At 31.5% G+C, this 20,521-nt stretch overlaps 2 protein-coding genes across 6 annotated transcripts; one reads left to right on the top strand and one right to left on the bottom strand.

Moving 5' to 3' along the window:
* The first annotated feature begins 1,003 nt into the window (after positions 1–1,003).
* LOC107009359 (protein WVD2-like 7) lies at positions 1,004–9,605 on the top strand. 5 transcript variants are annotated; one of them, XM_027914762.1, is made up of 12 exons: positions 1,004–1,304; positions 2,860–2,917; positions 2,996–3,103; positions 3,341–5,395; positions 5,507–5,911; positions 6,749–7,117; positions 7,374–7,432; positions 7,809–7,883; positions 8,341–8,443; positions 8,545–8,607; positions 8,709–8,819; positions 9,092–9,605. In XM_027914762.1, exons 4-12 carry the CDS (start codon positions 5,324–5,326, stop codon positions 9,326–9,328), a joined length of 1,494 nt encoding a protein of 497 aa, XP_027770563.1. In that variant the 5' UTR covers positions 1,004–1,304; positions 2,860–2,917; positions 2,996–3,103; positions 3,341–5,323; the 3' UTR covers positions 9,329–9,605. The 5 variants fall into 5 exon arrangements, with proteins under 5 accessions (XP_027770563.1, XP_027770560.1, XP_027770559.1 ...); XM_027914759.1 differs by lacking the exon at positions 2,860–2,917; XM_027914758.1 differs by having other exon boundaries at positions 2,860–3,103.
* A 682-nt stretch (positions 9,606–10,287) lies between these two features.
* On the bottom strand, positions 10,288–12,006 carry LOC107009358 (potassium channel KAT1-like). The gene is made up of 6 exons (XM_015208680.2): positions 11,850–12,006; positions 11,663–11,761; positions 11,545–11,577; positions 11,267–11,452; positions 10,541–10,630; positions 10,288–10,430 (listed from the first exon to the last, which is right to left on the bottom strand). The coding sequence occupies exons 2-6, from the start codon at positions 11,750–11,752 to the stop codon at positions 10,422–10,424; spliced, it is 408 nt and encodes a 135-aa protein (XP_015064166.1). The 5' UTR covers positions 11,753–11,761; positions 11,850–12,006; the 3' UTR covers positions 10,288–10,421.
* Positions 12,007–20,521: the final 8,515 nt, after the last annotated feature.

Below are 20,521 nucleotides of genomic sequence, written 5' to 3'. Positions count from 1 at the left end.
CAAACAGAAGAAGAACTCAGTAGTACTCCGAAAGACTCAGCAGATTTGTTTAAGCAATGGGGTTGTAGCGACGATGACATTTCCAAGATTTTTCAGCGACGCCCATCTTTGCAAAGAATGGAACTCAAACTCCTTGACTCAAAGCTTAAAATACTGAGTGAGTTAGGTTTACCATCCTCTGATCTCACCAGGATTATTAATTGCCGTCCTCGTTTCCTTGATTGTCGGATTAATCGTTGCTTGGAAGAACGCCTTGAGTTTTTTGAGACTTTGTTTGGTACTAAAGAAATTCTTCTTAAGGCCATTGTTCGAAATCCGTCTTTGCTTACTTATGACTTTCATAAGCAGATTAAACCAATTGTTGCATTTTATGAACAATTGGGCCTTAGCAGAAGTGAGTTAGTTTCCATGCTTTTAGCTCGACCAACTCTGATACCAAGAACCTCTTTGGATGATGAGAAGATGGATTATATTCGAAGAACCGGTGTCGAAAAGGGTACTACAATGTATAAACATGTGGTTGCTTTGTTTGCTATTTCGCGGTCCGAGACTATCCGTCAGAAGGTGGCTAATTTGGAGAAACATGGGTTTACTGAAGATGAAGTCTTTAGGCTTTTTGGAAAGTCTCCATTTTTGTTAACATTGTCTGTTGATAAGGTTCAGAGAAACATGACTTATTTATTGGGTACAATGAAGCTTTCTGCAAATTTGGTTCAAGATAATCCGTGTTTGCTGTTCTTGAATTTGGAGACTGCCATAAAGCCAAGGTATTTATTGGGGGCAAAGCTAGATGATATGGGTCTGGTTCCTCGAGTGAAAGGTCCTTCATTGTTAAGAGCAATGAGGATGACAGAAAAGCGGTTCATCAAGGCCTTTATAAATTGCCATCCGGAAGATGTGGCTCATGAATTGATGGAGTACTATACAGGAGTTAAACGTGTTAGAAGGTTGGCAGAATCCTCCAAGAAACAATTGTACAGAGGATTTCCCTTTTGAACATATGTCCCAACAGAGGCTTTTCCCATTATCATTTGACTCTGTTTGTTATTGAAATCTTCATTTTTCATTGACAAAAAAGTAGATTATGTCTGTATCATTAACTTGCTGGGGATGTTTGATTGTTGTTTTGATGTATAGTCAATATGAATGATATTCTATTGTGCAAGTGGATATAAGCTAATAATATATGAATTGGAGTAGAGCTGAAATTTCCTTCTTTAGAAAAAAAAAGAGCTATTCGAAGCATACGGACTGCTGCAAGTTGCCCACGTCTCATCAGATTTGGTCTTCATGCTCCTAAATTTGTACGTTCTTTCTATTGATTTTCTCCTCCTATATGTTCCTTTTTTTTCTTTGTATAACATTATACCTAATTCGAACAAATTTGTGATTGAGGTGTAATTGATTGATGAATTTATCTGTCCTTTTACTAATTTTGGGTCAATGATAAATACTAAGATTAATAAAGTTTATTTTTCTGTGGATTTTCTGAGTGTATTGGAAGGGCCCTTAGTGTAATTGGTAAAGTTGCCTCCATGTGACCTGGAGGTCATGCCGTCATGGGTTCAAACTGTAGAAACAACCTCTTGCCAAAATGTTGGGTAAGAGTGCATGCAATAGATCTTTGTGTTCCAGCCCTTTCACGAACCCCGTGCATAGCGGATGCTTAGTGCACCGGACTGCCCTTCTATTATTTGCTGAGTTTGTCCATGTCTTCTCTTGGAATTTTTAGTACCCAGAATATAGAATTGTTGGGATCGTTAAACTTTAAGTTTTGCTTATGGTGTAGAAGACTTCAAGTTCTATCTTTTCCTCAGTATCATTTTGATGGAGTTAACTGGTATTGTCTAGAAACAACAGTAGTATCATTACAAAGATAAATACTGTTGAAAATGCACTTCATATCAGTTTGAGAGCTGAATATGTAGCCTCAAAGACCAATGAATTGGCGTACTGTCAAGAACTATATTAGCTAGAGTTATCACCTCATAATCCCTTGAGAACAATAATTCATACAAGTGTGCTTACTGAAAGTATTATACCTAATATTTTGTAATAAAATCATTTGAGTCCTGCTTTTAGTTAAAAATTTATGCCATTTTATAACTTGTCTAACCAAAACTTACTATAAAGCTTCCACTTGAAAATAATTTACCCAAAGAATGGTTATGGGTTTTAAGGACAGTAGTATGAACATACATATCTCTGTTTTCTATCAATTAGTAATCTGTGGGTGGAGAGACTTATTGAAATGTCTTGGATGCGTGCAATTGCTAGTTTGCTACTGTAAAATCAATAAATAGAACACCGATGATCTTTAATAAAAAATCTGTGATGATTATGCTTGTATGAGGAGCTTAGAGTACTTTGGAAAGTATAATTAGGAAAACTAATGCTGGGCTTTGGGTTTGGACTTAAGGAGTAAGTTGTTTAACCCTCCTATGACTCAAACTTGAGGAAACAGATTGGGCTAATTGTTTACAAATGTACCCCCGTGGTAAATAACCACTTTACTTTTTTACTTTGAATTCAGTAAGTCACTTAACTTGCACTCTTCTTAGCATTATATGCTTAGCCTTGAGGCATATGAACCTTCAGGCCATCGTTGTGTATTTTACTGAGAATTGTATTTTCTTCTAATCTTGCCTGTTTCAAGTATAACCTGAATTACCGACACTTTTTGGGTTTAAAATAGATAACCATGCCAATTCTCTGAAGTGATGAAGCATTTCCTTTTTATTAATTGTGTTGCTATAGAATGAATGCTACTATAATCAAGAAAATTCATGAACCATATTAAATGGACTAAAGATTTCATTTAAGTACACAATGTTGATACTGATTTGCCTCATTTGGAAGCTGCTATGCTGCTCTTTTGGGAAGTTCTCCAATATCTACTCTAATTTAGTCCCTAATGGTAGGTGTTTTGTACATATTCACTTCAACTTTTAGAATAGAACTTGGGCTGACATGTTGTTTGGTGAATATTCTATAGGTAGAGGTGGAGTTGGACAATGATAGTGTGTACAATTTGTCTGCTGAGTATTTGAGAATATCTAGCCCAGCTGTTGATAGTACAATTAGACCAGTTGGTGGTGAGAAGGTAACTACATGAAAATTTAGTTTTTACCATGCCTAGATGATTTATTGGTTCTTGTGCTGTTTCATAATAGAAAGTTCGTCATCCTGTTCTAATAGCACTCAATGAAGCTTTGTGAGCTTTCATTCGATCAGTTACCAAGGATAAACTATTATCATATGGGTAGCTTTAGCCTTTATCTAGTCTTTGAAGAATTCTTATAATACTCAAATTTCCACTTCTTTTGTGTTTGTGGATCAGGTCATATGTGGGAGGTGACACGCGCGGATCACTTCTTCTAAACCTGTTGGAATTATGGGTTGAGGTAATAAAAGCACATTCTTTTGTCTTCAGTATGGAGTCTCTTTTGCTTTTTGGGGAATGTCATCCATTTGGTTCCATCCAAGGTAATTGTTTGATGACTTGCATAAGACTGGCATTTTCATGTGGGACTACCTCTACCATCTTGGGAGCAACAAGCTCACTCTCATGAGAGATTACGTCAAAACTCTAAAGAAACATGGACTTAGCCGGGATCCTCCCAGAAGAAAGTGAGTGTTAAACACATCCTGAACATGCTAATTGTACATGGATAAAATACAGTATTTATGGTTAGAAGACAATCTTCGCACATGCACAAAGTGGCAGTAGCAGTACAGAAACAGACCCTAACAAAGTGACTAGCTTTTCATATATTGTCATATGTGCACTCAAATTTGTGGCATTTTATAAGCAATGCATATTTGATGTATCCGATGAAACTACAACGCACAAAAGCAGAATTCCAGTTGAAACGAAAGATACAATGGAAGTTGCATATGACATACAGTGCTTCCAAGTCCATTCCCAGTTGGAGTGTTAAAATATCCATTCCATTGCATGAAGTTTTGCACCTTTTCAATCTCTGGTTTGTTTGCTGTTACTGTAGTAGTTGCAAGAAAGGATGCAAATGGGCAGGTTAAGCAACTCTGGACTGCTGAAACAGCATGAGATACGAATGGGTGATGCCCCGTTGAAGATGAGGCATGTAGATGTTACGAAGACAAGCTTGATGGGACGATAGAGAAAAACAATGAATATGACAAGGAAGATACTAATTTCTCTTGGGTCATTAGTTTTGTTTCCAAATTGTATCTCAACTTTTGAAATCGGTTATTGAGAAACAAGAAAGGGGAATAAAGAAGATCTGAGAATAAATTTGGTGACTTGTGTTCTCATATCATTGCCTCTTCTTTACGTATTGAACAGAAATCCTCTATGAGACCTCCATATCCAGCAATTTTAACATCCAATATCTTATTAATTCAAAGCAAAGTAATACAGCTTTGCATATACTTTCTTCCTTTATTATTACTATTACTTTTTGCAAACAGAAATTCTTGAAACTATTTCTAATGATGCAGACATCGACCAACATATTGCTGATCAGTCACTGCACTGTTTAGATTTTTGTAAGTGCAAAATTAGAATGTTGTTAGCATGTGAAAAAATAGCAATTGAACTATAGTAGTTGCTAATAATAGCATTTTTTTTGGGTCCAGCCATTTGAGATGGCTCTTTCACTTCTGGTAAATTTCAGATGCTTTTCTATGCTACTCTTTTTCACTTGAAAATATGACATTATAACAACTGGTGGTTCAGTCAGTTGCATTTGTTTGTTGCAAATCACATGACATTTGAGAAACAAAAAGGCACAACCTTGCGTTTTCTTGTGCTTGCTATGCAATATGAGCTCCACATAGAAGTGCAGTCCTTTAATATGATGATCACAAATCTACCTAAACACACATAAAACGTCATCTTACTCGTAATGTATTTGGATTATTTGCAAACTATATACATTACAACATAATATCAAAATCATCTGCCACTTGAAATTTTCCAAAACAATTTAAACTTTGAAGTATGAACGATAAGGCCCCACCTTCTACTGAAAAAGACCTAAACTTTCTGTCTTGGTCAAGTAAGCAGAATTAACTTTTTTCCTTTTTGCCTCAGCAAGCAGGGGGCCTACACCTTTAAACAACGTTTCTCTTTTACACTTTTTTCCATTTGAATTTCAAATTTAAATGCCCAGAGATCCATAAAAAGTTTGTGTGTATGTGTGAGAGAGAAAATTTACATGCTATAATTATTAAGGGAGAGAAAACAACAACAACAGAACAATAATCCTAGTAATATTTTCTAGTAACATTCTTTAGTACTGTTTCAGGTTCCTCAGTTTGTTTTGTTGTTTGTCCTGTAATGGGAGATTCATCTTGTCTTATGCATGCCTTCTCTTATGCTTCTGCATTACCACCTAATGAAGCTAAACAGGTATCATTACTTTGTTTTCATATCGTTGGCGGAGCCAAAGAGAATTCAAATATGAATAAGTAAACACACGAACACTGAATCCTGAACTATGTTTTCTTCTTGTAAATTCAGGGCAACCACATGCATGCTCTAGGGGAGTCTATTTCTTTTGGGAGATTTACCATGGAGTCGTTGGCATGGGATAAATGGTCTGCATTCCCTCACAAGCGTTATGTTGAGGAAGCAGAGAGGTATGCTCAACCAGGTTCTGTTGCTCAGAAAAAAGCTTTCTTTGAAGCTCATTACAAGAAAGTTGCTGCCCAAAAGGCTGCAGCTTTGCTTGAACAAGAAAATACCCAACAAGATACTCTAGCAGTGGATCCCAATGTAAATAGTTCCATGGAAGGAGTTGCTGATGTGAAGGAGAAAGAAAATGCCGCCCCTTTAGCGCGTGTAGGTTCATTGAAACAACCTCAAGAAACATTTTCAGGATCAGAGCTTAGTGAAACATCCTATACAGAGAAACCTTTGCTGAAGGTAAACATGTTCTACTCACTCCTATGGTTTTTACTTGAATTGCTATTTTAGATTGTACTGTGTCACCATCGTGCCAAACGTTGTAGCTGATAGAAATGACGTGAAACTTTAGTTCTTAACCGAACTCATTAAGCAAGCATCATGTTCGATCATGACTCTGACCCTGGCCATATTGGCCCATCACTTGACTTCACCATAGGCAAAATGATGGCATTGTCCAACACTTACACTCATAAATTAAATTGTGTCAAGAATTTTTTAGCCTGGTTAATAGTAACTTGTATGTGTGAGTCTAACGAGAATGAAATGGATTCGAGTAGAGAGGATTAGATGTTGTGCGGAATTCGATATAATACGAGAAAATATAAACGCGAAAAATAAGACAACAGATTTACGTGGTTCACCAATAAATTGGCTACGTCCACGGGAAGAGGGGGAGCAGTTTTATTATGGAGAGGCAAGAACAGAATTACAGAATAGGGTTTGCCATAGCGTATATATATAGTGCTAAGCTACGCCCTAACAGGCTTGGGCCCAAAATACAGAATTGACAGATAATTAAGGGCCCAATACAACAACATTGTATACCGTCGGGCCGGGGGCGTCTCCGCCCCCCCGGACCCCAGGCCAGGGGGCGCGTCGCCCCCCTGGACCCCCCGACTCGCTGACCGGGCAGCGAAACCCCGTCCTTTCTGTTTGTAACGGGTCCGATTCAAGGCATTCAACATTAGATGTAGCGTAGATTGAGAAGTTGATTAATTGATGGTTTGATTAACTGATTGATTGGTCTAGATTAATATGCTGGTGTATGGAGACTGATTTTCTTTGTCGATTCAGCAGAGTTCCAGCTCTAAGCAAGATGATGACGTTACATCTGCAACGAGCAAGAAAAAAACAGCTCTCTCTTCATTTAAATCATCAGTTTACTCTATAAAGTCTAAAATTCCACCTTCACCAGCTAGGCATAACATTTCTGGACTTGTCAATGAAGAAAACAATTTCACGCCAATCACAAAGAATCCCAAATCAGCGTTCGCAAATGAAAAGAAATCAACCTCGAAATCTTTGAGCAGATTGATGAATTTCACTCCTGCCAAAGAGACAGATAAGGTGCCTCCTCCTCCCCCTCCCACATTCAAGAAGGAAAGCTCAAAGCTCGTTCCCAATGCCGCGAAGAAGTGTATAACTCCTCTCAAGACTCCTGCGGTACTTACTTTCCTCTGCTTATTTATCTCTCATTCGCTAAATGCTAATCCTCCTAATAACTGTACCTAAGGTATTACTCATATTATCACTTTAGTTTAACTTGTTGTAGCAAGTAAGTTATCTTTATATCAGGTTACTGATTAATGCTTATGAAAGATACTTACTTGTAATTACCTAAAAGTCTTTAATTGCGCCAAAGATACACTCGTAAATATTATGCTGGACGTGCTAAAATTTGTCTCTCTTTCACCTGCAGGAAACTTCAGATGGTGCAGTCAAACATCCCATGACAACCCCATCTTCTGAAAATAGAAGGTATTATTATATCATAATTCATACTCCCATCCGTTTAAAAAAGAATGACTCTATTTCCTTTTTAGTCTGTTTCAAAAAGAATGACCCCTTTCCTTTTTTGGTAACATTTTAACTTTAACTTTTCACGTGACATGTTTTAAGACCACAAAATTAAAAGGCATTTTGGTACATTTGACATAACTTTAATTTATAACCTCAAGATTAGAAAGTTCTTTCTTTTCTTAAACTCGTTCCAAGTCAAACTAGGTCATTCTTTTTGAAATAGAGGGAGTAGTAAAAAGGCATTTCAAGCTTTCCGACTGCAAAAAAAATTGCATGTTTTTTTCATAGCAGCAGCCAGCAACAACCATTAACTTGGTTTTCATTTATTTTATAGGATGGAAACACCAATTCATCCATCAGCCTCAGGAAGTCAAACAACTGGTCCTAAATGGAATATATTGTCATCTGTGTAAGTATCTTCGAAAAAATACCTTCGGATTTTAGGTTTACATACAGTAGATGGCTACATGTAAAAGACAACAACATCTTGGTAGAAGGGCATTGAGTTAACATGTAAATCTGCTAATTAGGACATTCTAGCAATTGTAGACGCACTTTACCATTATGATCTAAGTGGATGAAAGCTAACATAGCAGGAATATTTGAGATGCTCTTTATAGTAGAAGTTTGGGTTGAGGAGCATTTGATTCTACGAGAATATAGTTCTATAATCAGATCGTAATCAAAACGAAATCAAACCTACATAATCAAATGTATGTCAACTGAAAATAAGAAATGGTTCATAAATCAATCAAACATCAGGTATGGCCTATATTGGCATGAATACAAGTTGCACTATGTAGATTATAGAATTCTGTCAGTTTGTTGTGCCACTGGATCTCTCTTACCTTAGTACTGTTCTGCAGTTGTTCCAAGTCTTTAACAGCCTGCCGTAACAAACTACAATCTCCCTCTTTATCGACTCCTTTTCTACTGAGGACAGAAGAAAGAGCTGCAAGAAGGAAACAAGGAAGGCCTTTTTTTTATATGTATTGGCATGTTCGAGATCAGGATTATCTCATTATGTTTCTTATGTCCAATCCCATCTTACACCTGTAAATTTGCTTCAGAAACTTGAGGAGAAATTCAATGCAAAGGAGGTACAGAAAGTTCAGCTACAAACAAAAATAAAGGTTCTTCCTGAGCTTAACTCCTTAATGCCTTGGCATGACTTCTTCAATTGCAAGCATTAAGCAACTGAAATTGATATGAACATATACCTTTTTGCTTGCAGGAGAAAGCTGAAATGGAGCTTAGGAAACTTCGACAAAGCTTTTGTTTCAGAGCTCGTCCCCTGCCTAAGTTCTACAAGGAAAGAGAAACAGCAAGAAATCACACAAAAAAGGTACTACCATAACTCCTTGCATTACCAATGCAGATAATCCTGAAGAAAACACAGACCCCATTGTCAAAACATGTCATGATATATAGCCATGATAATTTAACTATATCAACTTGCGGGTTTTTTTCATTTTTTATAGTCTTAAGTCTAAACAATGAACTGTCTAAAGCTCATTTTTTCCCAAAAGTGCCTTCTGGATCCATATTTTGAATAGTTTAGGTTTTGTCCATGCTCTACTCTCTTGGCGGTGGTTCATATGGTTTAGTTTGGTGCAGACCCCGGTTAAACGTCCTCAGTCACCAAAACTTGGAAGAAATCCCAGTAACAGCACAATGCAAGACTTGGCGTCACATCCGACCTCTACATATTCAGCCAAGAGTTCTTCTTACAAGTATTCAGGAAAGAAGAACTGCCCAAAACCGATAAATTCTCATACATTGTCAACAGTAATGTCTCGTGATCAGAACGCATCCCCAAATATACAACATCAATTTGGAGTCTCCCCCAACTGAATGTTCATAGATCTATAATGTCTCTCATTACATTAAGTTAAAGCTATGTATATGCAAGGAATTCCTACTTCCCGTTACATGTTTTAAGAAGAGTTGAACCCTGTAGTCCAGTCTAAGTGTTCGAGTGTGAGCATTGTTCCATATCGTATCTGCCTTTGTACATCATAAAGTAAAATTTAACAAAGTTTCAGGGTGACACTCAAACCAGATCAATTTCAAAATTATATTGCAGTAAGTAGTCTTTGCAATTTGAAATCGAAAAACTGCAGTTTTTTCTCATTTTTGTGCTATATAACACAAGCTGCAAGATTGTCCTGCTTTATTTAGTTCTGGCATGAACATGCTCAAGTTATACATGTTTTCTGATATAAATAATTGTTTGCTTACAACAATAAAATCATCATAAACATAAGAAAATCTTAGTACAACAGTTTATTCGACATTAAATACAAACCAAGTAACGTACTAAGATCACATTTCTTCCCCCAAACACCAATCTCCTTTTTTCGATCCTTTGATTCCTCTCCCACACAACTTCCATGCTACAAATAGTCGTTAATTCTTTCATCATCATAGTCATCTTTAGCTCCTCAACTTCTACAGTAAATGGCGAGTAAACAGAATCAACAACCAATTGAGGTTGCCATTGAGTAATCTCATCATCACTCATGTATGTCCCTCAATGTATTTAAACACAAATCATGTAGTTTTTGTTACGAAAAGTGAACAAATGTCATGTCATAGCTAGTGATTTTGTAACTATATATCACATTTGTTATAGTGCGTTCGTCACTCATCATCATCATCATCATCCATGTGATCATTAGCCAAATGGTCTAACATGCAGCTAGTACCTGAGAATCCAGAGAAGGTCAAGCGCGGCCTAGTATCCGTGACTCTCCAAGTCATCAATCTATAGTTAGTAACAATGTCACAACCCCTCAGTTTTTTTGTCCCCTTAGCCTTTCCAGCTGGTTGTAAATGGCAAATTGTGCATTTAGACCTGCCACACTTGCCTGTGAACTTGGAATGGTTCCAGGGCATTGGCGACGCCTTTGTGAACAACCCTGCTGTGGGAGGGGAATTCAACTTGTTAACAGACCTGCAGAGTCAAAACCAAAATGTATCATTAGTAGATTCAAAATTGATAAAATGTCTACGTTTTAATTATTTTAGTATATGTATACATAGTTCGAGCTAAAAAAACAGTACCTGGAGTTGGACGTGGGGCTCCAAAGGGAGGTTTGAACAAGACCATGTTGACGATCCTCTCTCTTCATCGTTGGCTAATGTTTTTATGAGCTAAAAGAGTTGATTGGATTAAGAAAATATTGACCATAGTTATATATATAGTAGTAGATCTAATTTTGATTTGGAGGATTCATGATATATACTTGCGAAGCAAGGGAAATGTTGTATTTGTATTAGACAAACTTCTGCATATTTTTATTAAGGGAATAAGTAGTCATTTTACGTGATTTCCAAGTCAATGAGAAATGTACAACTATATTGACTTCATTTACTCGTTAAAGCAGAGATTTTAATAGCTCAGTTAGTTGGTTATTACAATAATTTGCTCCACTTCCATTTTCCCTATCCTAATAGGAGTAATTTTTATTACGGAAAAGGGCCTAAAATACCCTCGAAATATTGAAATGGTACACAATTACCCTCCATCAACCTATTGGCCCCCAAATACCCTTCACATCCACCTTTGGGTCCAAATTTACCCCTTCATTAACAGACCAAAATTAAAAATAATTAAATAATAATTTTCAATGACGTGGCACTCAACCATTGGTTGTAATTTAATTATTTAAATAATTTTTAACCCACCCATTTTAACTAAACTCACCCATTTTAACTAAACCCACCCATTTTAATTATTTAAAATAACAACAGTGGATAATTTACCAGTACATAATCTGGTTTACTTACCATCAATAGATTGTTCATAATAATCCGTTCATCTTCTGGATTTGCTCGAAGAATGTTCATCAATGATGTCCTGTTTAGCCTTAGAATCTGAGAAATCTCGGTTGTTCGAACAGCAAATGGCTGTGGTCTCCCACATAAAACACCTATGTCTCCAAATATTTCTCCTGCAACAGCTTTTCCAATTGTCTGTTTGGGAACATGATTGAGAAGAGAGATTTAGTTATATATCCTAAAGTTGACACTTAATAATAATAGTTACTATGTAGTAATATACATACTTGCTCTAGCCCTTCAATCTGTGCTATAAATTCCTGCAACAATAACATATAACATACTGATTAACAACATGACAAACACAGCTTTAATAGTATACACAAAATCTATAAACTAACTTACCACTGCTCCTGAAACTATTATATACAGATCAGTTGGTGCCTCATTCTGCAAAATTACGTCTTGCTTCGGAGGGAAGTATTCAGCTTCCATTTCAGGAACCTTAGAAATCAAAGTATCACACTGTTAAAACCAATGCAAGAGTGATCGAGAGAACAAAAGAGACGGCAAGGGAAGGGGAGAAAATTACCAGTTGGAAAAGGAGGTTCGGCGAAACACGTTGGAACAAATGAACATTTTGAACTATAGGAAAAAACAGATGGTGTGCAATGCTTGTTCTAATGGCTTTAGGCAGGCCATTTGATAAACCAGTAATAGTGCTTTTCCTTTACATTTTTCTTTTCTGTTCCCTTCATATTTTAGGATTTGCGGGGCTGGGGAGAGAGAAGGGTAATAAGGGAAAAATGAATGGGAAAGTAATGGGTGGGTTTAGTTAAAATGGGTGGGTTAAAAATTATTTTAAATAATTAAATTACAATCAATGGTTGAGTGCCACGTCATTAAAAATTATTATTTAATTATTTTTAATTTTGGTCTGTTAATGAAGGGGTAAATTTGGACCCAAAGGTGGATGTGAAGGGTATTTGGGGGCCAATAGGTGGATGGAGGGTAATTGTGTACCATTTTCAATACTTCGAGGGTATTTTAGGCCCTTTTCCGTTTTTATTATTTTTCTAAAAAAAATTTACTCCCTTAATCCCAACTTGTGTGACATTTTTTATTTTTCAAGATTTAAATAGTTTAAGTTTAATAAAAATTTTACATATGAAATTTTCAAAAATTTTAAATTGAAATTTATATATTTATAAATTACGTAAAAAGTACTACAAGACATAATAATTGACAATTCAAAATATCTAAAAGATAATCTCATAATTAAAAATAGCTTAAATTTTGAAATTCGAAAAGTATTTCACGAATTGAGACCAGAGAGTAAAACTTATATAGTTGTCATTTGTCACTTAGTGGACTTCCCAACCCCACTCACCCACCTAGGCCCCAAACTGAAAAAACGGATAAATATTGTAATATAATTTAGAGAAAATACAAATTAATTTTATTTTTATTTTTTTTAGAGAAAATACATAATTATTTCATTAAATTTGTTTTTTTTTTTTTGGAATAGACATCTAAAGTTTGCGAGGGTCCTATTATCCATGAAATTATTTATATTCACGATAAATACACCATTTTCAGTCATTTCAACGCAATTGTGTTCTCACAAATTGGACGCATGAAAGAGTTGTATTACGGCCTCAAATCAGTGTTAAAATACCATGTGGCATTGTTGATTTAATTTTTTTTTAATTAAATAAAACCAATCCTCACATCTTTCCCGAATCACCTATTAAGAAGCTTTTTCAATCGGCCAAAAATTAAAAATCATCATTCTTTCTTAAATTTTGTATTTTAAAATGTGATATTATTAGATTCTATCTTCTTCTTTTTAAAACTTAACTAAGTAGTTTTCTTTTCCTAAAACTTAAAGATCAAAAATGGTGATGCTAATAGATAAAGAAGGCGATTTAGGATGAAGATGATTGATTTAAATTTTGATTTGATAGATAGTTCTATTTTCATATTTAATTATTTGTCATGATATAGTAGTGATTAAGTAGTGCAATGATGGAGTGTTTTCACAATAATTGTGGTGGTGGAATTCACAAAATAAATGTCTGAAATTAGAGGCAAAGTAGAAATTTAAAAGAGAAAAAATTTAAAAAAATAAATAAAATAGAAAATTAAAGGCAAAAATAAAAAAGAAATGAAAGTTAAATAGTGAATAACAGGTGATAGATTAGGGTTGGTGCGTGATTTGTACACTTGCCTTATTACAACTGGAATGGCCAAAAAAGGAGGTATATATGCTACTTTAAAAAAAATTCATGAGCTAATAATACCCGCACAAACTTTAGGTATCTATTTCAAAAACTGATATAAATCCAATGAAATAATTATGTATTTTCTATAATTTACAAATCAATACGTTACATCCTTTTCTTGTGAGGATGAATCAAAAATAACGTTTCTATTTTAAGTTCAGAAAACAATAATAACATCAAATTTCTTTTGTTATAAACTACATGCAAACCAATAAAAAATACTAACACAAAAAATAAAATACACAACTTATTATAATATATTACTTGCTCCATTTAATTTTACTTATCACACTTTAACTTGACATATTCATTAAGAACATTATTATTACTATAGATATTTTACCAAATTATCCCTTATTAAACAATGTCTTGAAAAATAAATATTTAATGCTTAAGGTAAAACATGGAAAAAATACTCCCTATATCTCTAATTACTTGTCCACTTTTAAATTGGCACACCTATTTAAAAAATAATTAATGACGTAGTGAATTTACCATTTTATCCCTATTAATTATGAAGTGGATAAAAGTTTTACATTTTTCAAAGTAATTAGTCATTTAATTGAGGGTATAATAGGTAAGAAAATTTATCCTTTCTTAATTTGTCAAAGTTATATATGCTACTTTAAAATAATTTCATGAGCTAATAACACTCGCGCAAACTTTAGGTATCTACTTCAAAAACTGATATAAATTCGATGGAATAATTATGTATTTTCTATAATTTACAAATCAATACGTTACATCCTTTTCTTGTGAGGATGAACCAAAAATAACGTCTCTATATTAAGTTCAGAGAACAATAATAATATCAAATTTCTTTTGTTATAAACTACATGCAAACCAATAAAAAATACTAACACAAAATAAAATAAACAACTTATTATAATGTATTACTTGCTCCATTTAATTTTACTTATCACACTTTAACTTGACACATTCATTAACATAATTATTACTTCCAAATTATCCCTTATTAAATAATGTCTTGAAAAATAATTTGAAAAATAAATATTTAATGCTTAAGGTAAAACATGGAAAAAATACTCCCTATGTCTCTAATTACTTGTCCACTTTTAAATTGGCACATGTATTTAAAAAATAATTGATGACGTAGTGAGTTTACCATTTTGCCCCTATTAATTATGAAGTGGATGAAAAGTTCTACATTTTTCAAAGTAATTAGTCATTAAATTGAGGGTATAATAGGTAAAATAATTTATCCTTTCTTGATATGTCAAAATTGACAAGCAATTAGGGACAACTATAGAAGGAAAAGTGGAGAAGTAATTACGGACGGAAGAATAATTATTTTTCTTGATATGTCAAAGTGACAAGTAAAAGTGAATGGAGAGAGTAAAATGAAATACTTTATTTGTTTCAATTTATTCGACAAATTTTAACTTGATACGACCGTTCAAGACTTTGAATCTTGTGGTAGTAAATTAAAAATATATCAAATATATCTTTAATCTAACAAATAAAAATTAAACGTGTCATGTAAAAAATTAAATCAATCATCTTCATTCAAATCGCTTTCTTTTTTAAGTGTGAAATAATTATATATGAAAATAGATAGTTCTATTTTCATATGTACAATTATAAAGAATGTTTTTTTTAAATCTTTAATTAAATCAACAATATATGTTCACTTTATGAAATCCATGGATAATTTTACACTTAGTTCTTAATTTATCCTTATCATTAATTATAATTATTATTCTATTACATTTTTTAAGACATTGTATTTATTCACTATAATTAATAATAAGGGTAAATTAGGAATTAAGTATAAAATTATTCATTGATTTCATAAATTAAACAATTATTGTTTGATATCTCAAAATAGTATAGTGAACAACTATTGTTGAACAAAAGCAATAGTTTCAAAAGAAACTTATTAAGTTTTGAATGCATTTTCAAAATGATGATAAAACAATGAAATTGGGAAGAACAAATATCTTCATATTACTAGAATTAAAGAGGAGTGCGGAGTTAAAAGGGTAAAAAAAATTGTCAAAAATTCCAAAGGGCATATTAATTTTTTTTTAAAACCAAAACGGTAAAATCGCTCACGATGTAGCGACTTTTGTCGTCTGAAAAGGCGAAATCGCTGCAATAGCAGCGATTTCTTAAACTTGCTTTTTTAAAAAAGAATAAAAATAAAAGATTAAACAAATTGCTCCACACGAAGCGATTTTCAAAATAAAAAAAAATATTTTTTTTATAAGTCGCTGCTTCTGCAGCGACTTCCACTAAATTTTTTAATTTTTTATTTTATTTTTTGCTTTAAAAATTTGTTCAATTTTTTTTTAAAAAAAAAATCATTGCCAGCGATTTTTAATTAGTTTTTTTTTTCAAAAAATTAAATCACTGTAAAGGCAGCGATTTACACTTAATTTATATTATTTTTTTTTATAAATTTAATTAAATCGCAGCAAAAAAAAATTAGCCAATTAAATTAAATTTTCAAAAAAAAAATAAAATTTAAGTGTAAAGCAAAAAATGTGTTAATTAAGAATTTATTTTATAAACACATATAAAGATCAGTCCCAAAAAAATGTGTTAATTAAGAATTCATTTTATTTTTTTTTAAAACTTAATTTAATCGCCTAATTTTTTTTTGCAGCGATTAATTAAATTTTTTTAAAAAAAAATATAAATTAAGTGTAAATCGCTGCCTTACAGCGATTTGATTTTTTTTTAAAAAAAACTAATTAAAAATCGCTGCCAATGTTTTTCTTTTTAGAAAAAAAATTTGAATCAATTTTTTTTTTAAATAAAGCAAAAAATAAAAAAAAAATTCAAAAACTTAATGGAAGTCGCTGCAGAAGCAGCGACTTATAAAAAAAGTACCTTTTTTTTTTATTTTGAAAATCGCTCCGTGTGGAGCGATTTCTTTAATTTTTTTTAAAAAAAAGCAAATTTAAGAAATCGCTGCTATTGCAGCGATTTCGCTTTTTCAGAAGGCAAAAGTCGCTACATCGTGAGTGATTTTACCGTTTTGGTTTTTAAAAAAATTAATGTGCCCTTTTGAAATTTTTGACAATTTTTTTTACCCTTTTAACTCCGCACTCAATTAAAGAGAATTATAAATATTATGTGAAAAATTACTTATCTCATCTTCATTATGTATAATAACTCTCACACCTCAAATGAGTTAAATTTATAATCAATTCCTTGTATCTCTGTCTAAGTATGGCCACAATTGATTCGTGTTGTAAAAGATTTGAAGCTTTAATTTTTTCAACGTTTTTAATTTATTAAAAGTTAATGATAAAAGAAAAGAATATAGACAAATTATTTTAAATTTTTTAATTTTATATTTAAATTATCAAATGTGTGATATTTTTATTATAACTATTACCAACTATTTATTATTCACTTTTTCTACTTGAACATGGTAATATTTCAAATATAAAAGGTGAACAATCGATATTTAAAATATATATTGTGATAATTTAAATTAAAAAATCCAATTGATAACTAACTGGTGTGTGCTATGGTAAGTACAGTGACAAAAAAAATATTTAACGCTAATACAATAAAATTTAATTAAAAGATTTAAACAAACAAGTCTTCAAACCACTCAACATGTAGACATCTTCGATTGAGTCAATCTTTTTTCTATAGTTCCTTCTAATTGTTGCTTTAATAATTCAATGTTTGATACTATTAAATATCTATACCTTTCATCAATTGCGGAGACCATTCCTTTTCTGAGGTCGATTTCAAATTTTTTAATTTCATACTTGAAATTATTATATATGTAGAATATTTTTATTAAAATATTATCAGTTATTTATCAAAATATATTTTATTATCAATTGTTTATTTTTCTATCCAAATGATCATAATATTCAGATGGAAAAAGTAGACGGGCGTAATTAAAATGTGTTTTAATGGTGATAATTTAAATTTTTAAAAATTCATACATCTAATATTTTAAATATAAAACTCAAGAAATGGAATATTTTAAATGTTGTTTGCCTTCATTCTTCAATTAATCACAATGGTGAACTATGTTTTTTAGTTTGCGCAACAATTTATTCTCAAGCTAATTAGTGGTCTAACGATAAAAATAAATGAGAGGCTTAACTTTTAATTTTTTTCATATTTTTTTATTTTTGAGATGCAAATATATTTTAAAATATTTTTAATCTTGTGATTTCAAACATGTCATGTGAAAGATAAATTTAAAAATTGATAAAAAAGAGAGAAATATTGTTCAATGTTTCGAAACAAACTAAAATAAAATAAATTGAAAGACATAATATAATTACCATTTTTGGTTAAAAAAAACTTATAATAATTCAATTATTACTATAAGAAAATCGAAGCCCTTAAATTTGGAGGACTAATATGATCTGTTTAACATCGTTGTTGGAATGTCAAAAGTATCTGTTTTGAGAAGAAGAAAATCCTTTTTTTTTTTAAAGTAAGGCGTTTGGTAAATCAACAAAAATATTTTTAAGTGGAAGCACAAAAACAATTTCTACTCTTGGAAATAAGCTAAAAAAGATCTGTTTTTTTTTAAAAGCAGAGACACAAGCAAAAATTTATTTTTGCAAGACCAAATATCTCAATCATATATACATATTTATTAATATATCCCTTATATTTTTAAAAAAAATTTGTGGAGGATTTAATTTGTGTATATCAATATATGATTTGTTTGTTTTATTCATATATCTGTAACATTAATTGAAAATTTGAATGTATAAATTTTAATTAAAAGTTTTATAATAGATATTGTAAATAATTTCTCTCTATAAATAATATTAATATTAAAAGTGTATTGATACTTGTCATTTTCATAATTGACTCTCAAAATTATATTTCTAAAAAGATTATCCCAAACATAGTTTACTTATAAAAGACAGTTTTCAAATAAATAAACCAAACACAAATTGTTTTACTTCAAAACACTATTCTAAAAAAAGTACTATATTTGTCTCTAACTACTTGTCCACTTTTGAATTGACACACTTATTAAGAAATCAATTATAAACATAACGAGTTTACCATCTTACCCCTATAATTAAGAATCGGATGGATTAAGAATTTAAGATTTTCAAGAAATCGTACCTTTTTAAAGTAATTAATTGAGGGTAGAATATGTAAAATTATTTTGTCCTTTTTTTATTTGTCAAAATGAATAAGTACTTAGGGACAACTATAAAAAAAAATTAGACAAATAATTAATGAGTTTTTAAATAATGCTTCTAAAATAATGTCAAATAGGTTCTTAATAAAAATAATCGAGTTTATTAATTTGTCAAGCACCTTAAATAAAAGTTTTATCGAAGTTATGAAATGTGCTAAGTAACCCAATTTTCTATACACTTCGAATCTTCGACCACTCAATTTAGTAGGAGTAATCGAATATTGTCAAATATTAAGCAGCATATTTGATTGAGTTCTTCTTTTGTTTTGTATATGTTGTTATACACAACGTAAGTGTTACTACACGTGAAAGATGAATTATGGAATATTAAATAAATAAGGATGACAACTAGCAAAAATAATAGGATATAAAGATTTAAAAGTGAAAACGAATGATTTGTTTATTGTTAAGATTATTGGAATTTCTCAGATAATAGGCATTAAAATAAATTTGATTAGGCTTTATAGCTATTATTTGCTAATATAATTTGTAGTTATATGTTTGAGGGAGGAGAGGTAGGAGCAAGAGGACAAAGATTAGAGAGAGACGAATCGTGTATGTATATCTATCAAATAATTATATATTTATAACTGATATACATATGTATTTATTTATATGTCTGACAAGTATGATTGAGAAGAAGGAGAAAGGCGAGCGAGATTGGAAGAGGGATGAAAGAGGCTAGCCAAGACAAAAAGTGAAAAAAGACTAATTATTTTTGTACATCTGTCATAATTTGTATATGTATATATATAATCTGTTTTTGTATAAAAGAGGATAGAGACGAGAGAAAAAAAGGGGAGAAAGGTAACGTGATTATAACTAAAATTAACTTGTAAATGATAATTAACAAAAATTATAACTATATTAATTAATTAATTAATTTATATATTTACTTATTCGCATAATTTCCTTTTTGAATAATAGACATTTAATTTCATCCTCTTAAGGACAATACTAGATCTTTGACTAATGAAGATTATAGACATATAAATATTTGCTAACATGAAAAGAGAGATTTAAGTTACGTAGTATATGAATGAGTTTTCAATTACATTAGGCATTTAGCAAGTTGTTTGACATAAAAAAATAATTAGTGAACCATTAATCCTTAAATACAAATTCGATTGTTATTTATAAATCATTAATTCAAGGGAAAATAATAGATGTATATATATTGAAAATTTTTAGTAAAAAAAATTGTATATAATGACAAATTAATAAATCAAATTAAATGCTATAATCACACTATCTTGTAGCGAATTGTTTATCAGTCATTTTTCTCCCTCAAGCTCTCGCTTGCTACTCTTCCTCTCTCGCTCGCTCCATCTCACTTTTATACAAACACTGTATAAAATATTTTTCTAATTGTATAAAGTGAGAAAATATTGTGTATGTATATATATATTTACTCGCTAAAAACTAACCCGACCCTTGTTAATTAATTACTCGCGTTATCTCTCTTGTAACAATATATATTTCATATGTGTAATGTATGAACCGATGTAAATTGTCCCTATCAATTCTTGAATCTGTTTTTACATCATTAGATAGTGAACGAGTTTTTTATGTTAACTTTACGGTCGTAATGAAAAAATTGTGACTAGTTTGGAATAATTATGATTACGTACATCTTTAAAAAAAAGAATACTCCAAATTATTCAAAAACATTCATAGATGTATGTGTTTTTATTAAATATAACTAAACTTTTTATAGAAAATTTCACAATGAAAATATATATATGAAAAAAAAAAGAATCACTCTAATCCGAAAACACCATTGATCATTAAAAATCATATAATTTGGTGTAT

This window comes from Solanum pennellii, chromosome 2 (assembly GCF_001406875.1).
Source record: "Solanum pennellii chromosome 2, SPENNV200".
Taxonomy (NCBI): domain Eukaryota; kingdom Viridiplantae; phylum Streptophyta; class Magnoliopsida; order Solanales; family Solanaceae; genus Solanum; species Solanum pennellii.
Note: the sequence above shows the minus strand (reverse complement) of the source record. Positions and strands in the feature narration are given on the sequence as shown.